Source organism: Patiria miniata, unplaced genomic scaffold (genome assembly GCF_015706575.1).
Source record: "Patiria miniata isolate m_02_andy unplaced genomic scaffold, ASM1570657v1 HiC_scaffold_5, whole genome shotgun sequence".
NCBI classification, from domain to species: domain Eukaryota; kingdom Metazoa; phylum Echinodermata; class Asteroidea; order Valvatida; family Asterinidae; genus Patiria; species Patiria miniata.
Genome location: NW_024037072.1, coordinates 19,986,989 through 20,013,954, shown reverse-complemented (window position 1 = coordinate 20,013,954; position 26,966 = coordinate 19,986,989). Strand labels below are relative to the sequence as shown.

At 39.1% G+C, this 26,966-nt stretch overlaps 1 protein-coding gene across 4 annotated transcripts in view; it reads left to right on the top strand.

Moving 5' to 3' along the window:
- The window catches only part of LOC119741030 (calcium-independent protein kinase C-like), a 77,524-nt gene that overhangs the window by 29,170 nt on the left and 21,388 nt on the right, over window positions 1-26,966 (top strand). For 2 of the 4 annotated variants that reach the window (XM_038216624.1, XM_038216622.1), the window contains exons 3-8: window positions 11,242-11,398; window positions 13,863-13,894; window positions 14,865-14,944; window positions 19,703-19,841; window positions 22,292-22,425; window positions 26,138-26,204. In XM_038216624.1, the coding sequence (XP_038072552.1) occupies window positions 11,242-11,398; window positions 13,863-13,894; window positions 14,865-14,944; window positions 19,703-19,841; window positions 22,292-22,425; window positions 26,138-26,204 (609 nt within the window). The remainder of the gene's footprint in view (window positions 1-11,241; window positions 11,399-13,862; window positions 13,895-14,864; window positions 14,945-19,702; window positions 19,842-22,291; window positions 22,426-26,137; window positions 26,205-26,966) is intronic. The other 2 variants (XM_038216623.1, XM_038216621.1) reach the window with 1 other exon arrangement.

Genomic DNA, 26,966 nt, shown 5'->3' with positions numbered 1-26,966 from the left:
TGTGTAGGCCGTACACAGACAGGTCGCACTGTACATGTACATGTACATGTACGTACGGTAGTGTACCAGTACGTCTCCCACGCAGTGACATGGCAGTCACCAGTGAACATGTACATGTACATGTACATGTACAGCTGTGTCTGGTGCGATGCTGTTGGATAAACTGTGCTGTACTGGTATACATATAATACAGGGCTCATGAACATGTACATGTAGGCCAAAATGTACATGTACGGTATGTGGGGTTTTTTACGCATTATCCGTACATGTACAAGTACCGGTACGTGTAAAGGGAGGCATATATGATTCTTTTAGACTTTTGTCTGAAATCAAAATTTGCATAATTTTTGGCAATAATTTCTTCCGGAATGAAATGTTTCTCTATCTAAATTCTCGGTGTACATGTACATGTATTTTTGATATTTAACGTTTAGGTTTATTTAACGTTAAGGTTTATTTTGTTGAGGTCGTATAAAATAAAAGAATTAATGATTTACGTACACGTAGACTTTAGGTTTCGTTTCTTTCCACACATGGCATTAATAACCCGATAAGAATATTTCACAGTTGATGGGATATTGACAGTCCAGCCAAATTTTACTTTTGATTTCATGGGGGAAAAATGTACATGCATGGCATTGAAAATTGAAAAACACTGCAGAAAGTGTCACAAATCTGTCACGACTCATTTCGGTCTGATTTTTTACTTTTCCAAAAGTTTAACGATCCAACATAAAATCCATCATCCTACACAAGAAAACCACCTCAGTGTTGCTACAAAATATCAGGTACAAAGATACACGTATATTTGTTCTGAGAATAAACGTTAATTCCAAATGACATCACCGATATTTTTTTTTTTTTTTTTTTTTTTTTTACTCTGTGTTTTACTGAATGACGATGTAGGCCATTCAATGTTTCCTACTTGTAAAATTGGTCATGTCACTATGTAAAAGTTAATAGATTTCAATGATTTCACAGCTACATGTATTAAGGCACATGGCTGCATTCCATGATTATCACGTTACTGTTACATTATATTATTAAAGCTATAGTCCATCATTTGCAGCCATCCGAAAAAGTAACTGGCGTATTATTGTTGAAAAACATACTTGGTTGAAAGACAGTAAGTGGACTAAACTCCCTGTGAAATTAATCTTTCTGGCAAGCTATCATTTTGAAGTAATCAACGAAAGAATTCCTTTCCAACGGTGCGTCTTAAGACGAATTATAGCAACGGCTCGCGCTGTGCTATAATTCGTAGGATCAGTGCGCGACATCGCGTATACATGTAGATGCAATTCAAAACAATTGAAAACATGATTCAGCAACTTTTGATTTGAAATTGAGATCCTAGAATGCTGTTTTTCTCGGAATATACAGCTGAAGCTGAGCTGAAACTTCATCAGGTTAGTTGTTCAGTATCCTTCATTAGATTTTGAACACTTTTGTTGCTTCAAACGAACAACATGCACAAATTACAAATGATGGACTACCGGTATATCTTTAAAGGGAATACAACATTTGCTTTTTCAAAAATAAATGAATTTGGAGGATTAGTGTGCTATAGAAAATATTGTTAAACTACCGGTAGCTTGTTTCACGTTTTGAGTTCGGAGATGCTGGAAAATCCAAGAAAACCAACCATATTCTTGTAGTCTGGTTCTCTGACCCCACTTAAGACGAGACGTTGCAATTTATAGACATTGGGAATTGTAAGGTGAGAGAATCAGTCTAGCAGGCTTGTACCCCTTCACAGATGTGTAATCAATTGCAAAGTTAATGCAGAATGACTAAAAGATAAAAAAATTAGGAGCAGTTTTTGAAAAATAAACCAGTTTTCTCCAACGATGGTCGGCCGACCAGCGTTGGAAAAATACAAGTTTTCTTGAAAATGTCAGCACACAAGGAGGCACAGTTTTACAGTTTGCTTTAAACGGTCATTCACTAACAGTCCAGTAAAAATTGTTGTTATAATTTGATCATTTCGTTTCTTGATGTTTGGAAATGTTGTATCTTCCCTTTAACAATTGTTGACTGCTGTGATGTGGGATGGCGTTTTTAACACTTAAGGGGCATATAGGCCCCCTACCGGTAGCACCAGAGGCAAAACCAGGCTGCTATAGGTATGACCGATATGATCCCTGAGGAGGTTAAAAATGACATACCGGTATCCCACATCACAGCAGTCAACAATTGTTTTGTTAGCCTACAAAACAGTATATCGTGCCAATAAAGTAAAAAAAGTACAGGATTTTAAAGGGAAAATACAACATTTGCAAACATCAAAAAATAAAACAACCAAATCATTTTGAAATACCTTGCTGGACTGTTAGTGAATGACAGTGTAAAGCATGGCACCTGGTATACTGTCATTTTCAAGAAAAGTGGTATTTTTGTATCAATTTCCAACACTGGTCGGCCGACCAGCGTTGGAAAACACTGGCTTTTTTCCAAATACTGGCCCCAATTGACCATCGCACTTGTTTGCAATCGATTACACACCTATGAATGGGTACAAGCCAGCTAGACTGGTTCCCTGACCTTACAATTCCCCAATGTATGTCAACTGCTCTGTTTCTTCTTATATGGAGTCAAGGAACCAGACTACAGGAAAATGATTGTTTTTCTTGGTTTTCATAGCATTTTTGAACCCAAAACCTCAAAAAGTCAGTGTAACTATATTTGCTATATATTTCCAACCCCCAATTCCATCCATTTCTGAAAATTACAGCAAAAGCAAATGATGTTATATTCCCTTTAACTCACTGTTCAAGAAATGAATTAATTCAGTGCAATGTAACTTCATATGAAGTTATGATTACTGTGAGATTTCTTGCCAGACATGATACCTACATGTAATTAAAGCCTTTTCACACTAGAGCCTCTCAACCCGGGTTGAACTCAACCTTAGGTGAACCCCAGGTTGAGTTTTTAATTTCTCAACGCCGCATGCAACCCCACATCGTTCCACACTTGTTTCGTGCAAACCAAGCTTATTTCGCTCGGTTACTACTGTTTTGAACCCTGGCGAGAGTTTCAACCCGGGTTGAAAATCTCAACCCTGGTCTTGAAAAGGGTTGAGTTTCTGGGCGAAATTAATTTCAGGGTTGATGCATGGTTGGCGCAGGGTTGAAAAGAAAAGTGTGAAATGCCGCATGTTTTCAACCCTGCGTCATCCCCAAGATTTGTCTGGTGTAAAAAGGCCTATAGAGGTTGCAGTTCTCTGTTGTGAGGCACGTGGGCCCTACACATGACCCTTCATGCATGCGCAATATGCAATGCGGTGTACAACGTACAAACAGTGTATGTTAGGTAAACGGTCACTTTTATAAACTGGACCAGACCAATGAAATTACAGTATCCAAGATGTGATAAGATATAATAATTAAATTTCAGCTTCATAAAAAAAAACGTGCAGTGATAATTTTGCCCTGTACATGTTCATAGATACAGTAACTTTAATTTTTGTCACCTTAGGACAGGGTTTCCATGGCCTGGAAAATAAACTGGAAATGTCTTGGAATTTTATTTTCAATTTCCTCCAGGTCTGGAAAAGTCACATGTGGAAGTTTGTAAAAATGACAAAAGTTATGGAGAAATCATGGAATTTTGTGAGGACCAATTCATTTTAAATGTTAAACTTTGTGTATTCAGAATTTAGCATCAGAAGTCTGATTTTTATACTCGACAAAACGTGACCAATTTTGCTGATACAAGCATTTTGATTTCGAATTTTGCAAGTTTGGTCACAGTTTTCATAATTTGGTAAATATGGAAATGTCATGGAATTTTATTGCCCAAATGGTGCAGGAACTCTGATAGGAGAGTTTTGCATGGATTTGAAATTTACATTCACATTGCATCACATTGTATTTTCATGCGAATGTACATGTACATTGTACACACCGGTATATGGGTCATTCCATCGGGTTGGGGAACAATGTGTGACATATGACCATATTAAGAAAAGCATGAATGCCTTGCTAGCAATTGCTCTACATTATATTTGTTGTTGGGTGTTTCACGACTGCAGAAAGTTTGAAATGATTTCAATGTATTTTGCCAAAAATACATGTGTGAGCAAAAAATGTCATTTTGGATGTAACATTGACACCGTGTCAGTGTTACGTGACATTTGTACCTTTTTTTTTAAATTTCTGCGAAACATCACCCAAATTCACTTTGCGTACTTCTTACTATACATGCAACACAATAAGAAAAGCTTTTGTTACGGTAGTCAGGTATCAAATGGAGCAGAAATGATAGCTTGGTTGTGTGGATGTAACATTGACACGGTGTAAAACCCAATGTCACACTTCCATTGAGTGATATTTACACCGTTACATCCACACTTGAGGTATTGTTTCTGCTATATTTGAACCCTGACTATACCAAAACAAAAGCTTGTGTTGGTGCTTAGGTGTCCAGTTGTAAATATGCAATGTCAGTTTGGGTAATATTTTACATACCGGTACGTGTAAAAAATAGCCAAAAAAGAATATTTGGATGTAACATTGAAACGGTGTCAATGTTACATCCGAATTAATACATTTTTGCTCATATTTTTGTCAAAGTACATTGTACTTTCAAATGATTTCAAACTTTCTCAAGTATTGAAACACCTGAAGACAAATATTATGTTGAGCAATTGTTTAGAATGCATTGATACTTTCAATAATACAACCAAATATATGGATGTAACATGCACTGCTTCCCAACCTGGTGGAATGACCCATCATGTACATGTACACTGCACGTCCCAGGCTGTCACGCATGTACCCACCCATGCTTACATTCTGTTCTCCAAATCATGTAGGCCCATGTGAGTATTCATTCACGTTGTTCATGACATTATTAGTATGCACTGGCCACATACAACATCCCTTGTGATTGGTTGGCTGTCAAGCAACCCTGGAGACATTGGGAGCCTATGATTGGCTGCTGGCGCGGCAACCACAGGACACCCCTTAGTGATCTGTGTTCCTTTTTATGAAGGGGCAGTCGCAGGCATATGACTCATCTGTGGTTTTTGGTGTCTGAAGGTCCACTAATCTTGTCATCGCACTGACATTCCAAAAGAAAGGCACTCTGTCCGCTGCAACAATTTATTGAGGTTGATTGAACCTTATTAGGTGCAGAAATGTAGAGTCATTTCTACTGTTTGCATGCATATAATGCGTGTACATGTACAAGTACATGTATCATTTTTTTCAGTGAAATCTTCTCTGCTGTACAAATTGGTATCTTGCCTTTCTAATGTGGACTGCACATGTTTTGGTTTTCACAGAGATGGCATGTGAATGCATGTATTTATTAAATATTTTAATAAGCCACACATTCATGGTAGGTACACGCCTTAGGGTTTCAACCAACATGAAACATGCATGGTTGAACAGGAGAATTCATTTGCAGGCAAAGCTGAATCCTTGTATGCTTATTGATCAATCTGTACAGCATTATGCAGCACAGTCTTGGCCTACATGATACGTACATTTTGTACCGGTAGCTCATATGTTTACTGTACTGTATGTAGCATACATGTACATGTACAGCATTCATGATGAGTCCCATTGTGTGTTTCGTCAGTAAAAACTGCATGTCAATAAAGTGTTCACATTTGCATACTTCTATGCATCGGTAGGACATAGTGACATAGACGTACGGTACAGAGTGCCAGATATGATTATATTCAAAACTACATGAGCATTTCGTGATCTGCACGACGCCCAACTAAAATCCAAACTATGGCCTAATTCACCTCTCGGTACAGAGAATTTACACACAGTTGAAGAATTCCAGTCATAAAATTCTATGCGGTTAATTCATTTTATACTCAATCTGGTTCACGTACATGTACATATACAAAATCTATTCAAAATCATGCGGTACCCAACATTTTCATGCAGATTTTGAGCACAGCCTTTTTACAAAAAAAAATGTTTTAACTTAAAAAAAAAGTTTTAACATGTAATTATAAGCACATTAAACACACTAGCCCCGTTGAACACGCATTGCGCAGTTACACATGCTGCCAACAAACATTTTGCCCATACTTTTCCAAATCACAGTTTTACGCGCACAACTGACGATCTATGCGTTATATGTCTGTGGGTACAACGTACATGTGTGTACATACCGGTATGTATGGTACATGTATGTAAATGTACATGGCCTTGGCCTTTGGCTAGCACACTACTGGTACATTTTTTCCTGTTCTTGTTTTTTTTGGTGAATTGAAACCCAAGTGGCTGCAAAATGTCTTTGATTGTTTGCAAACTGTTTGTGAACAAACACAATTACAATTTACATGTAAATGTACATTTATTTTTTCTGTAAATTTACATGTAGGGTCCAAAGTCAAGTGTGACATTTTTCCTGTCCCTGGGCCGTGATACTGTACTTTGTACATTTAATTTGCCATTCAAGTATTATTACTGGTATTGGTTTTGTAAGAATTTACTGGTTTTGTTCTTCTCAGCATATTCTCAGCAAATCCTTCTCCAGAACTGTTTGGAAAAATGGAAACATACATGTATATGAACTTCATTTGTCAATACATGAATGCCCAATCCACCGCAGATGTGTTTTTTTGCAATTACGTCATCATGACGTCATCATGGGTCACGTGACGTCACTTGAAAGTTTAATAAATTTAATCTTTGAAATTCCATATAAAATCAACCTTGAGAGACCGGAACCTGAAATTTGCGGGAATCGACATGGTACCGTAATACATGATCTTCATTTTATCCTGTGCGCGTAAAATCACGTGGCCCTTCCTTCCGGTCAAAACCGGAAGTGCCTAATAATTTAAAAGTGGAAAAAGATATGAACTTGCTTTTAACGATTTAAGTGTCTGCCTGGATTGACCTTTCCAAAAAAATAATGGGTGATGCCATGAAGTGGTAGAGCGCCCTCTAGCGGTAGGTTAAAAAACGTCAAAAACGCAGTTTCACTTGATGTCTGTGGCGAAGTTTGCGGTAATTGCTTCAAAATTAATGTACATGATGACCATAATGCAGACAACACCTGTGCGCGAAAAAAAAAAATTGATTACGTCATCAGACCGGAAGTTACAATAAAAAGACCTTTAAATCTTAAAAAATTGCTAGAAAATATACCGTGATAGATATAATCAAGATTTGGCCGTATACAGCATAGTAAATATAGCTCTTGAGGTTTCTGGTAATGACGTCACAATGACGTCATCAAGTGTCATATTACAAGCAAATAAATATTTCCATATTTAATCTTTGAAAATCAATATAAAATCAACTGCTACAGATATGATTTTGTTTTTTTATGGCAATCGATAAAATATTGCAGGGTCTTCATTTTTGGTTTTAAGTGCAAAATCACGTGACCCTTCCTTCCGGTCAAAACCGGAAGTGCCTTATCAATTGAAATTGGCAGAAGATGCGAACTTGCTTTCAACGATTCGAGTGTCTGCCTAGGCAGCACTGTACAAAAATTTTACAGGTGACGTCATCAAATGTTAGAGCGCCCTCTGGCGGCATGTTGAAAAGTCAAACATGGATTTAAACATGCATATTTTGAGTTGATGTGTGTGGCAAAGTTTGCGGTAATCCATGGCCCAACACCGTGTGGTTGTTCCTTCAACCTCTAGTTAAGAATGAATTTGAACAATTGTTTTATTTGTTGGGTAGGCAGTTTGCCATTCATAATCTCTCATCGTAGATATTGGATGTACCCTGTAACAGGGACAGGATGAAAGTGGACCCCAAATTTATAGAATGACCCATTTATATGAACATGTTTGTTTTAGACTTTGTACATTAGAACAAAATGTACATTAGATGTACGCCATAGAAGAGCATTAGCCCGGGCAGCATTCTGAAAGCTTGAAAAAATCTGGAAATCTCAAACAATTCATCTTGACCTCATCCTCAAGATCTTCCAAACTTCATGCCTCGCCATCCTCATGTATACCTGTGAATCGTGGGTAGTGATCAAACACCTCAAAGCTTACATCAATAGCTTTGCTACAAACTGCTTCTGTATCGTTTTGAAGATCAGGCAGAGAGACCACATCAGTAATGATGAAATGCATGAAATAACAGGACCAACAGCCCCTCTCCATCACCATTTACGTACCAGCGGCAGCTTAAATGGCTTGGACATGCGCTGAGAAAACCAAAAGACGACATGGTCAACCTCTGCGCCCTTCCTTGATGTACCCACAGTACATTGCCAGACTACTCTCTAAAGATGTAGCTCTTACACTTAAGGAGATCATACATTTGCAATATATTTTGCAAATATGTTGACAAGATATTGTCTTTTAATTTGTTTCCAACAAAATTGTAGCTTCAATTATATAGAAAGGGATTATGACACCTTCGAGGAACAATTTTGTATCAGCAAAAGATTCGAGAAAATCAAAGAATCAATCTTGGAAACATTGCCATTTTTCTTTGGGGGGGGGGGGAGTGCCCGCCTCCTTACTTTTTTTTCAAAAAGCCTGGACAAGATTTACTTTTTACTCGATTGATCGACCTAAGTACATACATAGCATTTATATGATTTTGTGCGAAGAATGAATTCAGTATGAACCACTGTGCACATTTAAAAGGCAAAAAAATTCATTTTTCCTGCCCGATTTGGCATACACATAAACAAACAGACGGACCAAATTACAATTAACATGGAATTTGTCATATTCATTTAGAAATGGCAACTATCGAATTACACGGTGCATTATCAGACTGTGAAACTTAAGCCCAAACGGAGTCCAGACAAACCGACAATGGATTTTGTACATGACCTTTACAGTTATTTATTTTCAGCGGTAACTTAAGCGCCACTAACAGCCCATAAATGCCACCCAGAACAGAAATCAGGCACTCTTGTACATGTAGTGGTTAGCATAAAGAGTGTAGTGACCCCCCCCCCCCCCCCCCCCCCCCCCCCCACTTTTCGTTTATCTGTGGCTTAATGTACATTCTTTGGGCCAGGAGCTCTGTTTGACGATTCAATTAATTAAATGTCAGGGAGAAAAAGTCGTCTTTTTTGCATGCACATGTAATTTGAACTATTTAATGCTTTCACACTTTTGACTGTACCCCGGTAGCTGTAGGATTTTCCTGATAAATAAAAATCCTGAAAATACAGTGTCTTAGCCTTTTTGTTTCAATGTTTTGTGTACAAGTACTGGTACACATATAAATTGGCTCTAACATTAAAGATATATACATGTAGTCCATCATTTGTAATTTGTGCATTTTGTTCGTTTGAAGCAACAAAAGTGTTCAAAATCTAATGAAGGATACTGAACAACTAACCTGATGAAGTTTCAGCTCAGCTTCAGCTGTATATTCCGAGAAAAACAGCATTCTAGGATCTCAATTTCAAATCAAAAATTTGCTGAATCATGTTTTGAATTGTTTTGAATTGCAGCTATACGCGATGTCGCGCACTGATCCGATGAAATATAGCAACCGCGTGCGCCTGTGCGTCGTGCCAATGCTTGCGCGCGCTGCGCCTAATAACAAAACGAACTACTAAATTTAAATTTTCCTACGGTGCGTCTTAAGACGCACCGTTGGAAAGGCCTTCTTTCGTTGTTTACTTCAAAATGATAGCTTGCCAGAAAGATTAATTTCACAGGGAGTTTATTCCACTTACTATCTTTCAACCAAGTATGTTTTTCATCAATAATACGCCAGTTACTTTTTCGGATGGCTGCAAATGATGGACTATAGCTTTAATGGCCCAGAATGCAATGCACACATTGTACATAGTAAAAGACCAGGTGGAGAGTTGCATGAAGAGTTCTGTATATTACATGCACGTACGTGCATGTATGTGATCCTAATAATACCGGTACATACACATGGTGATACACATAATGATTTACTGAGGTTCTCCTTCACCTCCCCCTCACCATACACTGCCCCGCCCATTATGTGGGGATTTTGGTCACGTTTTCTCCAGGACGATTCTTGCCTTTTCATATCACTTCTCATATTGTTCACTTCTCATATTGTTCTCCTCACTTCTCATATTGTTCACTTCTCATATTGTTCTCCTTCTTCTCCACCTCCCCCTCCCCGTACACTGCCCCGCCCATTATGTGGGGATTTTGGTCACGTTTTCTCCAGGACGATTCTTGCCTTTTCATATCACTTCTCATATTGTTCACTTCTCATATTGTTCTCCTTCTTCTCCACCTCCCCCTCACCGTACACTGCCCCGCCCATTATGTGGGGATTTTGGTCACGTTTTCTCCAGGACGATTCTTGCCTTTTTCATATCACTTCAAATACAAATCACTCACTTTACTTTTGTGTCGGTAATGGTGCCCCAGGGTTTGACACTGAAAGTGACAATCCCCACCTGGGGGGAAGGAACCCTTGGATGCTGGGGGGGGGGGGGAGGGGAAGGGAGAATTGATTACATGTAGTGCTGGATAGTAAGCCTTGTGCACAGTTCAAGATTCGGCTTCTCGGCACTTAACTTTTAGAGTATGAAAGTACATCATGAAGTGGCATCCATGTCCTTCGCATTTGATATTCGTTTCCAAGCAGGCACAGTTAAATGAACTTGTCCGTGCGAAACTGAAAGTTCGTTTTCTGATGGATTCAAATTGGAATTTTGCATCATGTACATGTATGCATGTAAATTTGCCAAATGTACACATGTATGTTGGTCAAGGGCAAATCCAAATTTCGGGATTTCTGTTTATTGATGTACAAAGCCTGTCATTGGGTGATTAGGCACAACCCAATCACTGTTTTAGAATTTTTTTTTTCCCCTGTACTATACCTGTACAGGTGTAAGTAGATCTCAACGACTTTTCTTCAAACCGGTACATGATTTGTAAACTTGGAACTTGGAACGATCATCGACCTTGATCTGGTGTGCATACGTGTATTACTGTGACATCATCATGACATCATCATGTATCAGATTGCAAATGATTTTAGTTCAAAAAGAGACCAACTTCTTTTCACATACATACATACATGTGTAACTAATTAGTAAATATGTTGCATATTCACAATTGAACTGGGCAATGTCCATTGAAATACCGGGGGTAGTTGCCTGCCCGATCATTTTGTTTGTAACAAAAACAAATGCAAATGTCTAGTTTGCATTATTATTGATCATGAAATTACATGCACAAAACAGTTCAATTCGTTATCATTTTTTTAAATTTTTAATGTTTTAAATTCTTATTTATTTATTTATATATTTTTTGGTTGAATATGTTTACAGATCCACCAAAGGAGAAGGTTTTCAAAGTCCGGGAAAATGCAATGCGAAAGAGGCGCGGGGCGGTGCGACGGAGGGTACACCAAATCAACGGGCACAAATTCATGGCAACATTTTTGCGACAACCAACGTACTGTTCACATTGTAAGGATTTTATCTGGTAAGTGAACATTTTGCTCCTTTTAAATGAAAGTTTTAAATTTCAGAAATCTTATAAACATTAATTATTTACATACAGAGAGCCGACCATGGTTTCTCACATGGAGGCTGCTTGAGACGGTGACCTGATATTTTTGCTCAACGTCATTTGAACATTTATATGAAATATTTTTAGTCCAAAGCTTTCATTCACTAGATTATACAGCATGGTGCAAAAAGAAGGAAACCCACTTTTGACAGGAATTTTACCCTACTTACTCGGCTTATTTGAACTGTTTTTTTTTTTATAATGTAGTGAAGTATAGCTCTTCAACCATGCGTGGTGAAAAGAAATCTTTTAAAAAAATTGTGTTATTATGTTATTATGCTAATTTGAATACAAGTCACCAAAATCACTGTTGTCCACGTGTAAGTCTAGTGCAGTGTTTTTTGTCTTCAAATCAAGCTCCGGAGCTCAGTCAAGCGGATGGAATAAAGCCGTCCGTGGACAAACAGGCTGGGCACGTGAAATTTTTAACTACCATATCTCAGAGACAAAATGTGCATTTGCAATCATTTTTTCGTCACTTATGTTTAAAGATCAAATTTTTAATACCATTAAATTGAAATTTGCTGTCAAAAATGGTTTCCTACTTTTAGCACCACCCTGTACATGTACATGAACATGTAGCCTACCGTATGTACATGTACATCGTGTTGTTACAATGTATATACTGCCAGCAAGTCACCTTGCTTTGTGGAGAAACTGTACCATCTGATACAAGTACAGACAATGGTACACCGTTCGTTTCGCCAATCTGCATGTACCGGTATATTATACCTTGTGTGATTATTGATTAACAATTAAATCAACGGCTCCAGTTCATTCAACCCATTTTAATCATCAAATTTGTCTGGTGCAAATACCGGTACGGTCCGGCAGCTTTGCAGCGCGCGCGCGCGCACAGGTGTGATAAATCTTGCTGTCAAATATCGCCGTGGCTACCGAACCCAGCAGTGGGGCGGGCAACGCCGACAATGGATGTCACGGCGGTTATATTAACGGCAGCAGCAATGGGTCGCCCACACTGACTAAGCAGTTACCGTGGCAACTGCACTGAAGCATCTTAAATCTGGGTTAATGTATAATGCAAGGATGTGGCACCGGTCTTGGAGGCGGGGACCTGGCTACAATGCCATTAGTACTGAATTATTAGCCGTGGCTCCGACACCACTCCACCCTCCCACAGTGAATTTTCACGGGAGATATTTTGTTTCAGTTGGAGGGGCGAATGCAAACCTGATTTCCACAGATTGTTCCCTCGTAACTGAATTAGGCAAGGATTTCCCCTTCAGCAATTTGCGGCCGGAGGAGATCCCCAGAATGCCCTTGTTGCTTTACGTGAGCTATAAACATTTGCAGAACGCAGACATCTAGGCAAAGTTTGAGCGAGATTAATTGAGCGAAAAGACAAGATTTTATGGGGAAAAACAGAGACTTTGTAAATATGTTGAATTAACATGTACATACCTACATGTACATGTTAGCTCAGGAGTTTTCTTAATTTTTTTATTACAGCAGTACATGTATGTTCACTTTTATTACTCCAGTTGTGCATGTACAATGTACATGTATATATTCTACATGTAAGGACAGCCAAAAAAAAATTCTGCTTCTGATTACATGGCATTTGAAAATAGGATAGGTACCGTAGGTAGGTAAACTTGTTGTTGTTGGGGGTTTTTTTTTGGGGGGGGGGGCAGTTTTTTTGTGTACGATCATATGGAGGCGTCTGCGTGTAGTCAAGGGCAAAAGGTGGTAATTGATGATTTTCAGGTTTTTTTCCTCATTTTCCACCAAAATAAAACTAGGATAGGGCTGTCTAAATAGGGTAGGTAGGGTTACCGGTAGCAGAACTATTATGTTTTTGGCCTTAACTACATGTCCACGAAAAACACTCTGTGGGTTGATTCACTGGTAATATGTACATGTACTGGTATCTTTGTGAAATTGAAGCCCTTATGTAGATTCAGCCGTGTGAATGAATGAACATAGTTTTCCCTGCAAAGTGCCTGTTAAAGAGAGAAATGACATGCTAGTATACATGTATGTTGAATGGTTGAATTTTGTTTTCTTTTGCTTGATGTTTATACAGTCTGCAAGTACTCATGTGAATACTTCGTTTCAAGGAAGTGATCACAAGTGGTCTGCCGAATTTGAAAGAGTTCCAACAGTAAATCCGGGTCACAGAACTATTACTGGTGAACCTTGACTTATCTTGGATGATAAGAGGAAAATGGAAAATGTGTACACGACAATACTGTACATTCAAGATAATGTCTGCTTTTATGCCGTGCACTCATGACATTATGATTTTTGCAACTGTCACGTTGTGTACCGGTAGGCTGTGTGATTCTGTATACATGTAGTACTGTATTGTCCCTTTCTTATTTTGAAACATTAATATTTTTCTCTTTGTTTTCAGGGGTTTTTACATGCAAGGGTATCAGTGTCAAGGTAAGGATACAATGCAGACCGACACTCAAGAGTTCCACTCGCACATTTCTTTTCCATCTCCTCCTGATCCTACTTGAAAACTGACCTTTCTTCCCCTCTATTGACACAACGAGATAATGCCTCTTACGGCGCTGAAAGTTCGTTTTCTTTCCTATAAACTGTGAATCCAGATCAAGAACATTAAGGCCTGTTAATACTCGGCATAAAAACAAACATTAATTTTGTGATGTCACAGCCAGTTTTCGCGCTGCGAATTCGCAGAAGTTGAACACATTTCAACCCCGGCGATTTTTGCAACAAAAGTTTCGTGATGTCAAATTTGCGTCGTTTTTTGCATTCGAGTGAAGTCAAATTTGCTTTGCATACGCGTGAATTACATGTATGTTCGTACAGGCATTGGTTCTTAATACTAAACTGTTTGTCTGACTGGCGCACAGCTTTACCGGTGTTCTAAGCAGTGATACGGGTTTCGTATTAAAAAGGCCGGCGTTTATCTCTGGTTTCGGAATCATGAAACGACTGAGAATAGTTCTATTCCCCCTGGATGAGATGCTAGTCCATCGCAGGTTACTCCCCAGCTAATGCCGGTACCCATTTATACTCCTGGGTGGAGAGAGGCAATTGGGGGTGAAGTGCCTTGCCCGAGGACACAACATATGGCCAGTGGCTGGATTCGAACCCCTGACCCTCTGATCATGAGTCACAAACCCTAACCACTAGGCCACACTCCCTTCCTACCGGTAGTTTTTTACATGTGTATACTAAATTTCAGTAAAATTGTCAAGTGACGATCAAAAATTTTGGGGACGAGGAAGTTGGATTGTTGTTTTTTTCTTGGCTATAACTTAGTTGGTCAAAAAAACAACCCATCTTCCTCATTAAGGGTTAGTCTTCGGCAGTGGCCTGTAAATTGTCTGTAACACTGAAGCAGTCTTACGATGCGTTCTTTTGTTTGTTTGCTTCGTTTCAGTGTGTACAGTGGTGGTGCATAAGCGATGTCATGAGGTCGTAGTCTCACGATGTCCAGGACACAAGGATGACGTAAAAGAGGTAAATCTGCTTTTTATGATGAAACCAACAAGGTTTCGCTGGTACCCATCCAACGGCACTGGTGACTACTATAGTCTCTTCCGCAAAATGTTGCGAAGGGAAAATAGGGGGCTACTATGAAAGTGTGTACATGTAGCTCCTTGTCGATGCATATGCTGTATGCATATTTCTGGCACACTCAGAAATAAAAAAAAAGGATACATACAGTCTGTAATCTCAAAGAAATGAATGGTTTCCAGCACCCTTACATGTAGATCAGTGGGCATGGGCAAACCAATTAGTGGAAGGAAACATTTAACAATTGTTGACTGCTGTGATGTGGGATATGGCGTTTTGAATACCTGAGGAGCGCATAGCACCAGATGCAAAGGCAGGGTGCTATTCGCCAAGACGGTGTTATAAAAACAACATATCCCACATCACAGCTGTCAACAATGGGCCTTATTCACGAGTCGGCCATATTGGATTGAGAGTGAGATAAAATCTTGATTTTTGGAACTTGTGTAGAGTAATGAAAGCAAGTTAATTACTAATTAATTCCAGTCTGCTTCAATGAATAATTTCAAATTTGTAATTAAACATTCCCTAATGTTTAAAGCCAGATTTTTTAAAAAATGACCGTAAAATAAGGCTGCATTATGTCTGCATAAATAGCCTGGCGCCATCCCATTCAACAGTTAACAATGAATGAAATACATTCAGGGAACTCGACAAAAATGGCCAACTCGTGAATAAGGCCCATTGTTTTCTTATATCATGCCTAAAAGTCAAAAGATAAAGACTTTGAACTCGGTATGCAAGAAATAGATTGAATCACCGCAGAGTAACCTTTTGATTACTGTGAGCTTTCCTGCCAGACATGAGATTGAGAGGTTGCAGTGCTCTGTTGCGAGGCACGCAGGCCCAACACATGCACTCTTCATGCACACGCGAGGCTGTGTGCGCAAGGCAATTAGTGCAACGCAGTGCATATGAGTTAACATACCAGTATACAGGGTGAGTAAAAAAAAAAGGAAACCCCAAATGTCGGGACTTTTGTTTGATTGAAGTTCTGCATGTAGCACTTTCAAAATCTAGGATATGAAAGCCCAATTCCTAAGCTTTCTTTTAGTACAAGAATCATTCAAATCACTCATGGTCTTTTCAAGTTACGGAATTTTAAACACAACCGCCATTTTAAGGTGGTGTCCACGGATCACAAAAAAGGTGTGCATTCTTTCAGCAAAACAAAAACAATTCACACACATCCCTGTGGTTTCCTTTCGTTTTGCTGAAAGAACACTGAACTTTTTTTGTGATCCGTGGACAGATCCTTTAAACGGTGGTTGTGTTTAAAAATTCCGTAACTTGAAAAGTACATGCGTGATTTGAATGATTCTTGTACTAAAAGAAAGCTTATGAATTTGGCTTTCATATCCTAGATTTTGAAAATGCTACATGCAGAACTTCCTTAAAACAATGGTCCCAACATTTGGGTTTCGGTTTTTTTATATTCACCCTGTATGCAACACAGTGTATACGAGGTACATGTATATGCAACGCAGTGTACACGATGTAAAAACAGTCATTTTTTATAGACTGGACACGTGGCTGTTCTAGACCAATGAAATTGCAGTATCCAGGACGTGATATCAATTTTATATGGTGGAGTTTGCACCATCTCATTACCCTCCCACATTTTGCTATGAATTGCCACCTTGCACCCATGCAAAGATGCTACAAGTCTCAACCCTAACCTTCCCAAATCCTCCAAAATCCTCTTTACAAAATGGAGGATTTTGCAGGATTGAGGCTATATGGCAAAAGTGTGTGGCTGATTTTGGAGGATGCACTGTGTCAAGGTCTTAGGCCGGACCTTGTGTTGTGTATGCCCAGCCGTTCATAAATTTAGGCCTACTGCTTCTTATTCTTGATGAAATCCTACGCACTGCTCCAGGATGTCACTGGCTCTACCTCAACATATTGACAGCGATTGCTGGAGGATTTTGCAGGATTGAGGCAGTGGTCACCCCTCCAAGGACCACATTCAAGAAATAACACAGGATTTTTACAGGATTGAGGCTGTATGCTATTGTTACATGGAGGCAGTTGGAGGATTTTGCAGGCTTGAGGTTGCATCCTAGCAAAAATGCCTAGGAAGTTAGGGTTAAAGGGAATGTACAACATTCGCTTTTGCTGCAAGTTTCAGAAATAAATGGATTTGGAGGATTAGTATGTTATAGCAAATATTGTTAAAACGACTTGTTTCACGATTTGGGCTTGTAGATGCTGGAAAAACCAAGAAAACCAATCATGTTCTTGTAGTCTGGTGCCCTGACCCCACTTAAGATGAAACAGAGCAATGTATAACCTTTGCGGAATTGTAAGGTCAGAGAATCAGTCTAGCAGGCTTGTACCCCTTCACAGGTGCGTAATCAATTGCAAAGAAAACGCGGAATAACTAATTATGAAAAATTAGAAGCACTTTTTGAAAAAACAGCCAGTTTTCTCCAACGCTGGTCGGCCGCCCAGCGTTGGAAAAATCCCATTTTTTCTTGAAAATGACAGCACACTAGGAGCCACGATTTTACAGAATGTTTTAGACTGTCATTCCCTAACAATCCAGTAAGGTATTTCGTGATAATTCGATCATTTCGTTTTGTGATGTTTGCAAATGTTGTATCTTCCCTTTAATGCAAGAACGTCTTGCTTGCAACGCGGTACACAAACATGTGCATTGTATAACACTCAGTGCACGGCGTTCGAACATGAAGACGGCCACATTATACTAAAGATGTAATTAAAGCCTAATGGTGTCTTTGAAAGCATCCAGCATACCGTACCTCGCTTGTGCGACCTGTTCTCCATGTAAAAGATCCTCCTCCCACCTCCCAGGGAAATCTAATAGTTTTTTTTTTCTACGCAGTTAATTGCAACCATGTGTTGCACCGTCTGTCCCTGACATTTAAATAAAGAAAAGAAAAAAAAAGAAGGGAAAAAAAACACCCAACATTGTTGAGTTTCAATACTGACAGACTGAAAGCACATTAATTTGTGGTCTATGGCCTGTCAATTGATAGATGCCTTACTCGGGTTGCTCATCATGTAACTACGTGTACCTACATGGCACTCATTGCATTATCAATCATGCATGTTGACAAAAGCCAGGAAACCTTTGTTAAAATTATTAAGATTTTTTATGTTTTTATATTTTTTTTATATTGGCGATGCAAGGCATAAACTGTTCGGCTGGGATTTTTTTATGACTTGTAAACAATATGATATAGTAGAGTGACATGTGACAGGCTACATTGATAATTGTTGCATCCAAATTTGAAGTTGGACCGACCATAGAGCCAGAAAACAGACGGACTGACCAGCCTTATTTCTTTTTTGGAAAAATCCATTTATGCCTTCGGGGGTGCTTTGAATTCTGTACAGCATACATGTACACGTATTGAAAAAAAACTGTAATGAAATGTCTGCGGTAATATTAAACAAAAATACCTGCATTTAAGAAAAAAAACATTTATGGAAAAATACAGGAAAATCGTATGTTGAAAGATACAAAGGCGCAATGTGCCGCTGGCGGCACACCCCTTCACCCAAATTGATGCTTCTCAAGTGGGCAAAGCTACCTGCTGGGAGCACATGTACACGTACATGTACCTCGTGTACACCGTACACGTACTGAAGGCTTACATGTACATGTACATGTACATGTACATGTACATGCATACACATGTACACGGTTGTCCTACATGTACTTGAATGCTTAATGATTTTGTATCGGTAAATATCCAATGTAGCTTTTTGTCTGGAAAAACTGGTGGTTTTGTGTTTTAGAAACAAGTACAAAATAACAAAAACAATCCACAGTTGACACAGAATAATAATGACTTTTTGTATTAACAATATATTATATTTATTGCGAAAATATCCCAGACGGCTGCTAAAATTTGTAAGGCGTGCTGCCTCGTAATTGAATGGGCAGGGGAAACACTGCACAAAATATCATACAAGTTGTTCATCATACCTCTTTATCCAGATAAAAATATGTTCATTTGAGGTTAAAAGGTTTTCCTTCTAATGAAGCCATGTGAACCAAAATGAGTTACATACACAAACCAATGAGGGTTTATTTTAAGGTTTGACAAAATGTATATTACATGTACATTGTACATTGTACATGCCCCTTTTTTGGGAGTTAAACATACATTTACATGCAAATACAGGCGTACATTGGTGATCGTGTAGTGTAGGGCCCCTGTTTTGTTTTGATCAAATTAAGAGTCAAAAAAGTTTTTTATTGCTCAAAAATCACCTTTGCAATCAAAAGCAGACTTTTCTCAATTCTAATGACACCCGTTTTGCAATTTTGAACAGCTTCTTGGGGTAGAAATCATGATTTTCCTGCGCGGTTTGTGCCTTGCGATTCAGCGCGCCGTGCGTGCTCACGGTACATCGCGCGGTGATCGGCATCTTTATTTTCGAGTGGCGTGTTTTCGCCGCGCCGTCATTGTCATGTTACCCCCAAATTTCCCTCAAAAATCAAAACCCTGCCCTGTATCTATGACATACCTGTTTATTGAGAATGTAACCAACTAGTTTGGTCCTTTTAATAATTTTAAAGTGGATTTTGTTCCCTTATAGGAACCAGGCCCTACACTACACGATCGCCCGTACATTTACCTTAAGTCTTCTAACTTTTTTCACAGAGTTTCAAAATTATCTCTCTTTTTCTCATACTATTTCTTCCCTTATCCTTCTACCTTCCAGCAGTCCCAGTCGCAGTCACAGCGCTTCAACATCAACTTGCCACATCGATTTAGCGTTCATAGTTTCAAGAAGCCAACCTTTTGTGACCACTGCGGTTCACTGCTCTACGGCCTACTACGGCAAGGGTTGCAGTGTGAAGGTAGGGAGACACAAAGGGGTGGGGGAGGGGGGGGGGAAGTCAATGAGGGATGAAGTGACATTATCATATGGACAGCCAAATGTGAACTAGAAGGGAGGATTATTGCACTGTTGATACTACTGGGCACATTTGATTTCTTTGATGCAAAAAGAACACACTGTAAGCAAGGCCAAAAAAAAAAAATTTCGGTCTCTGGTCAGACCAAAGTTCCGGAATTGACACAGCCACGCGTTTTTTTTTTTTTTTTCTTTTTTTTTTTTTTTTTTTCAAGCTTGGATTGTACAGACAAGGTGGGGTACTATTTTGCTTTTTTGGTGTCCTCATGTACATTGGTGTCCTCCATAATTTGCCTTGGTGCTTTCGATCATTTGCCTTGGTGCAATTTCCCATTCCTTGTGCTCTTTAGTAAAAAAAAATTGAGGAGGTGCGGCAATAGAGGGCGCTGTTGGAGCTACCGCGGAACATTTTGGAAAAAAAAAAGATTGACGCGCATGATTAAAATCGACGCGCGCGCTGACCAAAGACCGACTTATTTTTTTTTTGGCCTAATACTCATTTTAAACTGGTGTTTTCCAGAGTCGTGCAGAAAGAAATCATTAGAAAGATTTGAGTAAAGTACAGGAATCATTTGATGTTTGAAACGATTAGGGGTAACTACATGTACATGTACATGTAGGTGGGAAAGATCACCTGTGGCAAGTGTTCGGAAGGACGCCACAATTCTGAAGCCTGAGATAAAAATCCACAGCTACATGTTCATGTAGGGACAAAGCTTTAATTGAGGCAATTTCCCCCTCATTTGTAGAGGGCGCTATTTTCAGCGTGCGGCACACTCTAACAGCTGTTGCGCATCAAAGTAAAGCTCTGCTTAACAGATCCTGCGAACTGGAACAGTTTTCTACCAAACGTGCACAAACTAAAACGCTTGTAAAGTTTTATATTAGGTTTTGTCCACCGCCGACGCACATGTATTTATAAACACTGTACATGTGCAATCAGTGTTGTCCGAGGCCTTGCGAGACAAATTCACAAGCTTACTCAGGCGGGACTCGAACCCATGACACCTCCTGCTTACCCCGGTACTAGTGCAGATGTCTTACAATTCAATCACCGAGCTAGCCAGGGTCGGCTGGCCAATATAAAATCGTTGGCGAAGGGCAAAAACCCAATGTAAAATTTACATCATCCCGATGCAAATTCCATGTTATAAAGAGCATGTAAACTTAAATGTGAAGATAGGCAAAGTGTAACATTCCCAATCACATTTATGTAATTGGAAACATCACAGATTGTGTTGTTTGCTTCTTGCTAACTGATACTTCGGTATCGGCAAACCGCAGCATTCTACGTTTGGAATTTCCCTGCAATCACCGATGATCTCATAGTGCAACAGTCACACTGCGTGCCTGCATCAAGATATGTGTGAAATCAAACTGTATTCTAGTCTGCTGACTTTGTTGAAGTGCACCTCGAAGTTGGTACTGACATGTAATTGTTAAGATTTTTTCAACAAAACCGCTTTTCTAGATTCTATGGGCTCCATGCGCGAACTAGAGAGGGCGCTTCTAAGAGTCCGTGGATGGGACACACCGCTTGCGCGTACTGGTTCCCGCGCATATAGCACGAAGTAGGTAGCACGACTTATTTTCATCAGAATGTGCACCAAGCAGCGGTGTCTTCGCGTGAACATCAGGCAGCATGTCCCTCCGAGTGGTCTCCCCCAACTCACCCTTTCTTACCGTTGATCGGGGGTACATTGTACTTGTGCACGGAGCCCATGAGGTTAAATATTATTTCATTTTTTTAAAGCAATATGAATGAAGAGTTGTGACCTGTTCTGTCAACATCAGACTTTTCTGGGCACAAGGTCAAAAATAAGTTTTGCATATTGTTTAAATACCGGTACATTTTCCTTTTAATAGGTGGTTTAATTTTTGAAACCGGTCGGTCATTCCTGGGCAAACTATGCTATTTTAAAGTTCGAAAAGTAGAAAACGGAGAAAATGGCAGTTAAAGTTTGGGGTCTATTTTTAAGACAGGTCTATTTCAAGTGACATTCCTTGAACTGATATACCTTAACAAATCATCCAAAATACTATATTTAGAGTTCAAATTAGGGTTTCAAACTTTTATAGTATATTTTAGACATGTTTAAGGGTACAAATATGCAAAAATTAGAAAATCGACAAAAATCACCCCCACATCGTTTTTTGGCCCTTTCTTAATTTCAACCTTTGCCCAGAAGTGTCTGCTTTTGACAGAACAGGTCACAATTTAATCACATGCAGGAAAATGTATGCCTTCATTGAATTTTTGCAAATTTTAAAATACCTCGTCAGGTTACATGTTACTGACGAACGTATTTCAAGGTACACTACAATATACATACATGCACATGTTTTGTATAACTCTGTTGTTCTTCTTTTTCGTTTTCTTTTCTACAAAACCAGCCTGCAAGATGAATGTCCACAAGAGATGCGACAAGAACGTTGCGCCAAACTGCGGTATCAACCCCAAGAGAATGGCCGAAATCCTATCTGAGATGGGCGTCACTGGCGATAAATTGTCAATACGCAGGAAAAAGGTAACTTGGAAGAAGTCATCCCCTTGCTGGCAGAGGGTTTATTTTTCTAATTTTTATAGGTTTTTTTCTAATTTTTCCACACAAAGTGGCATTACAGGACCTGCAGTTTTCAAATCTTTTAATATTTTTTCCTTAGTTATACAATAAAAGATTGATCCATTATTTACATGTACACCTACTTGACTTGACTTGAATTGCTGACTTAATTCGACGTTGGTTGAAATTTCTTAATCAAAAAACCAAATTTTCTCATTAATTAGTAGAATGAACAATCCTAACCCCCTGAGTTTCAGCATTCCAAATTGAAGATCTTTTTTTAACTCCGATTTACATGTAAAACGGTTATGTTAACCTTTCTGCGACCTCTCTGTATCTTACCGTATCTGATAACGACACATTGCATATTAATAGAATACATGATGGCACTGCACTCTTGGCACTAAAAAGAAAAATGTATATATCAATGGGTTCACATCGACAAATATTTACTCTGCATAATTGAACCATGGTTGAGCTGTGTTTGAATTTCCTATGAAACGGTTGAGGCTGGTTGTGTTGTGTGAACCAATCAAAAACCTTAAAAATGGCTCATCCGTGCTTTTGGTTTGAAGATTAGTGCCAGTACCTCGAAAAATTAAATTTCAAAATGAATTGCTAATCAGTTAGCATTAGATACATGTAAGTTTAGATCATTAAACCATTGTGCACAGAAAATCGACCTACAGTAAGTAACTAGAGAAATTACAGTGCAAGTATTAAATTGGAAGAAGCCTCCCAGGGCTAAACTAATCACACATTGCGCATAAGCACCTTATTTTTGATGACCAAATATAGGCTTTCACGATTCAGGAATACAGTTTTCTTGATAATTCATTTTCAGGAGAAATTTTGTCAATCAGATTTTTGTTTTCCAGCAGAGACGGACATACAGACTTTCATAATTCATGAAGGAATCTCTTTTTTATTTCTTTGGTTCTCATTTTCGACTGACTCTATTTTGGCTCCTGACCTAAGAAAAAGAAAAATGTATTTATTACAGCCGGCCCTGTCTGGAACCCCCACTGACCAAAGAGAATGTATTAATGAAATTTTAAAAAATGAATATTAAATTCAGGCAATCGGGCTCTGTGTTATTTGAAAAGCTATCAGGCATGCAACTTTTTTTATTATTAATATTATTATTATTAATCATTTCTGGTGATGAAACCAAGGGTTCCTTAAAAGCGCCCTAGGCACTGCAGCTCGCAAGCCTGAAGAAACCTTAGGAGAGAAGACAGTGAGAAGAAATTACAGTTTTAGAGGTGGGAGGAAACCCCAGAAGAATATTCTGGGGAAACCCACGGAATATGGTAGGGACTGAAAACCCAATCCACATATTGACCAAGGCGGGATTTGAGCCCGGGTCACAGTGGTGGAAGGCGAGGAAAGTTCCGCTATGCCAACCGCTGATTTCCTTGTTCTTTACTTCACATGAATGCCATTACAAATTGAAAAATACTGTACAAAGTCTTGTTTGATTTGGAGTTTCCTCGTTTTTTCTAAATTCCCAGTTGCATGCCTGAGCTATGGAAAGTAAAAATTGTACTCGAAACACAGTGTATTTCAACCAGCGCAATCCCAGAATATGTGACGGTGTTACCTCTCATCATATCAGGGATTTATTCATGATCATCTCATTGCACTTTTAACAAAACAAGACACAATACGCGCTTGGCATCATTTAAGTCCCAGTCACACATTCACGGTTTGGAGCTACAGATCTCCACGGTTTCATCCTCAGTACATCCATGGTTATCCGTCATCTTCCTTGGGTATTCGTGGAGGGGCTACGGAAGCTTGAAACTGTTCATAACTTCCGTGGTGAACCGTCATGAAAATTAATCCGCAGTGCAACCGTGGGACATCCGTAGGACAACCGTATTTATTTGTAGTGTTATTAGTGGCTATTCGTGCATATTCTTGGAGATTCGTAGCTCATTCGTGGTAGAAATCTCTACGAATGTCCTACGGATATGCCCGGATGTGCTAGGGTTTTGCTAAGGTTGTACTACGAATATCCACGGTTTATTCGTAGGAGAACCTTGTGATGACCAATTCTTAGTAATACTGTCGATATTCTTCACCAATCCATCTGTATTCGTAGAGAAACCGTACGACAGTCGTGGCTATCCGTCCTGAAACCGTAGTGCATTTTTAGAAAGTCAATTTCTCCACGAATCTCGACGGTTCATCGTGATCGATTGGTTCCTGGTAAACCGTGGATATTCGTAGCTCCAACTGTGAATGTGTGACTGGGGCTTTACATGCAATTTAGCCATCTATACAGGTGAACTTGTTTTTGTTCTTCAGATTTTGATTTGTTTTGCCGATCGAACAACCCTACTTCAGAGTAAAAAAATATGAGAGCCATAGAACTAAAAAGGGAGGCCCTAATACAAGACCCATGTTCTCACTCACACACACATAACATGTATCATCATCATTATTCTGAACTTTATGACTTCAGTTTAGCATGTTGCGACCTTTTTGCGTCGTGAATACATGGACCATGTTTATGGAGACATTTTAATAGAAAGTGCCTCGTTATATACGGCCATTAGGATATACAGGGTAGTGCAAAAAGAAGGAAACCCACTTTTGATAGGAATGTTAACCTACTTACCGGTTCTTAACTTATTTGAACTGGTTTTTTTTTTTATAATGTAGTGAAGTATAGTGGTGAAAAAAAAATCTTTTAAAAAATTGCTAGAATAGTGTTATTATGTTAATTTGAATACAAGTCACCAAAATCACCGTTGTCCACGTGTAAGTCTAGTGTAGTGTTTTGTCTTCAAATCATGCTCCGGAGCTCAGTCAAGCGGATGGAATAAAGCCGTCCATGGACAAACAGGTTTGGCACATGACATTTTTAAACTACCATATCTCAGAGACAAAGTATGCTTTTGCAATCATTTTTTTGTCACTTACGGTATGTTTAATGATCACTATTTGAATACCATTAAATTGATTTTTTGAAATATGCTCAGCAAGTAGGTGAAAATTGGGTCTCCTTCTTTTTGTACCACCCTGTACACCATACATCATACAAAAAGTCCTGAAATAGTTACTTTTGTGAGAACATGAAAAAAAGGGAAATTTTCTTGGAGAGATGGCAAAAAATATTTTAAAAACACTTCACTGTACATGTAGGTCAATTTGAAGGTGATTGAGGGGTTTTTTTTTCCAAGTCGCTAGGATCTCAATTTTCCTGTACATATTCACCAAACGCAACGTTGCTTTCTGGAGTTAATCTTTCACAGCGATTGTATTTGCCCAGGATATCCCACCAAAATGTTGCTGATGCTCCCAAGGCCTTGCTTTTTAAGCAGATCCAAAAACAAGCATTAGAGCCTTCTGCTCTGTACTTGAACTACGTGTATGACATTTCTTTTTGCCAAATTGTTTTTTCGAAAATTTAACGGCCATTACGGAAACCTTGTTCTGCCATTGCTTTGAACTGTGTGCAATTAGCAGATGCTGAGTGTGAATATATATATGTTTTCGATTCAATTTTAAACCAAAAACAGCTGTATCTTGACCAACTTTGAATATCTGAACGATAACAAGGAGTAATATGAAATCTTTGCAACTCACTGTGAAAGACGGACTCCAGCAAGTCAACGTACCATTGTTGTCTTAACGTTTCCTTCCCCCCACGATGCCGTATACCTAGGCCTTTGTCAGTGAGTCACCTTCAACCTCGACTAGCGAAGATGCCGAATCCACACCCAAGGAGTCAGGTAACTCGACTGGCCAACAGGACAGAAGTGGCAGACCAGTCCAAGGGCAGGGGACATTTCTCTGATTGCACTCAATCCCAGACAATGCTCTTTCACAGCTCCTTAAATTCCATTTGACGAAAACGGCCATGAAGTTGCTGATAATTGGTTGCAAAACAATGCAGTTCCCTCATTTTAGATTTTTTTGTCATTTGTTCTACAACATATACATGCCACCATCCAAAAAGGCACCGACAGAAATTACAGCATTCCCTCAGAAAATTTTCAATATAATTGGAAGGAAAACAAATCTTGGTCTTGCCAAAAAAATGCTGTTGGCCGATAATTGGGCATTTTCAGTCAAAATCAAAACAGTTGGTTTCACATGTCTTTGGATGCATTTTTAGGGAAATATTTGTTAACTTGTTTTGAAAACTTGTTAGTGCTGTGTGATCCAGTGTTAAATTCACATCCCCAAAAAAAGCATTTCTGATATTGAGTGTGACAGAGAAAACTCCCCTCCTTGCAGTTCTGCCACGCAGTGTGCCAAAAGAGTCGGCCATGGTTGTGATCCGCAGTCCACAAGAAATTGGTTCATTTGCCAGGCGCTTGTGTGCTGCTCTCCACATGCTGCAAAAGTTTCAGATTAGAAAACTGAATTCATCTGGTGAGTTCTTGTGAGGATCATAACACTGGCAGACTCTTACACCGTGCATCTGTGGCCAGGGAAAACAAAAATAACAAGAAATAATGACTAACTTCGTATTTAGATTTCTCAAGTCA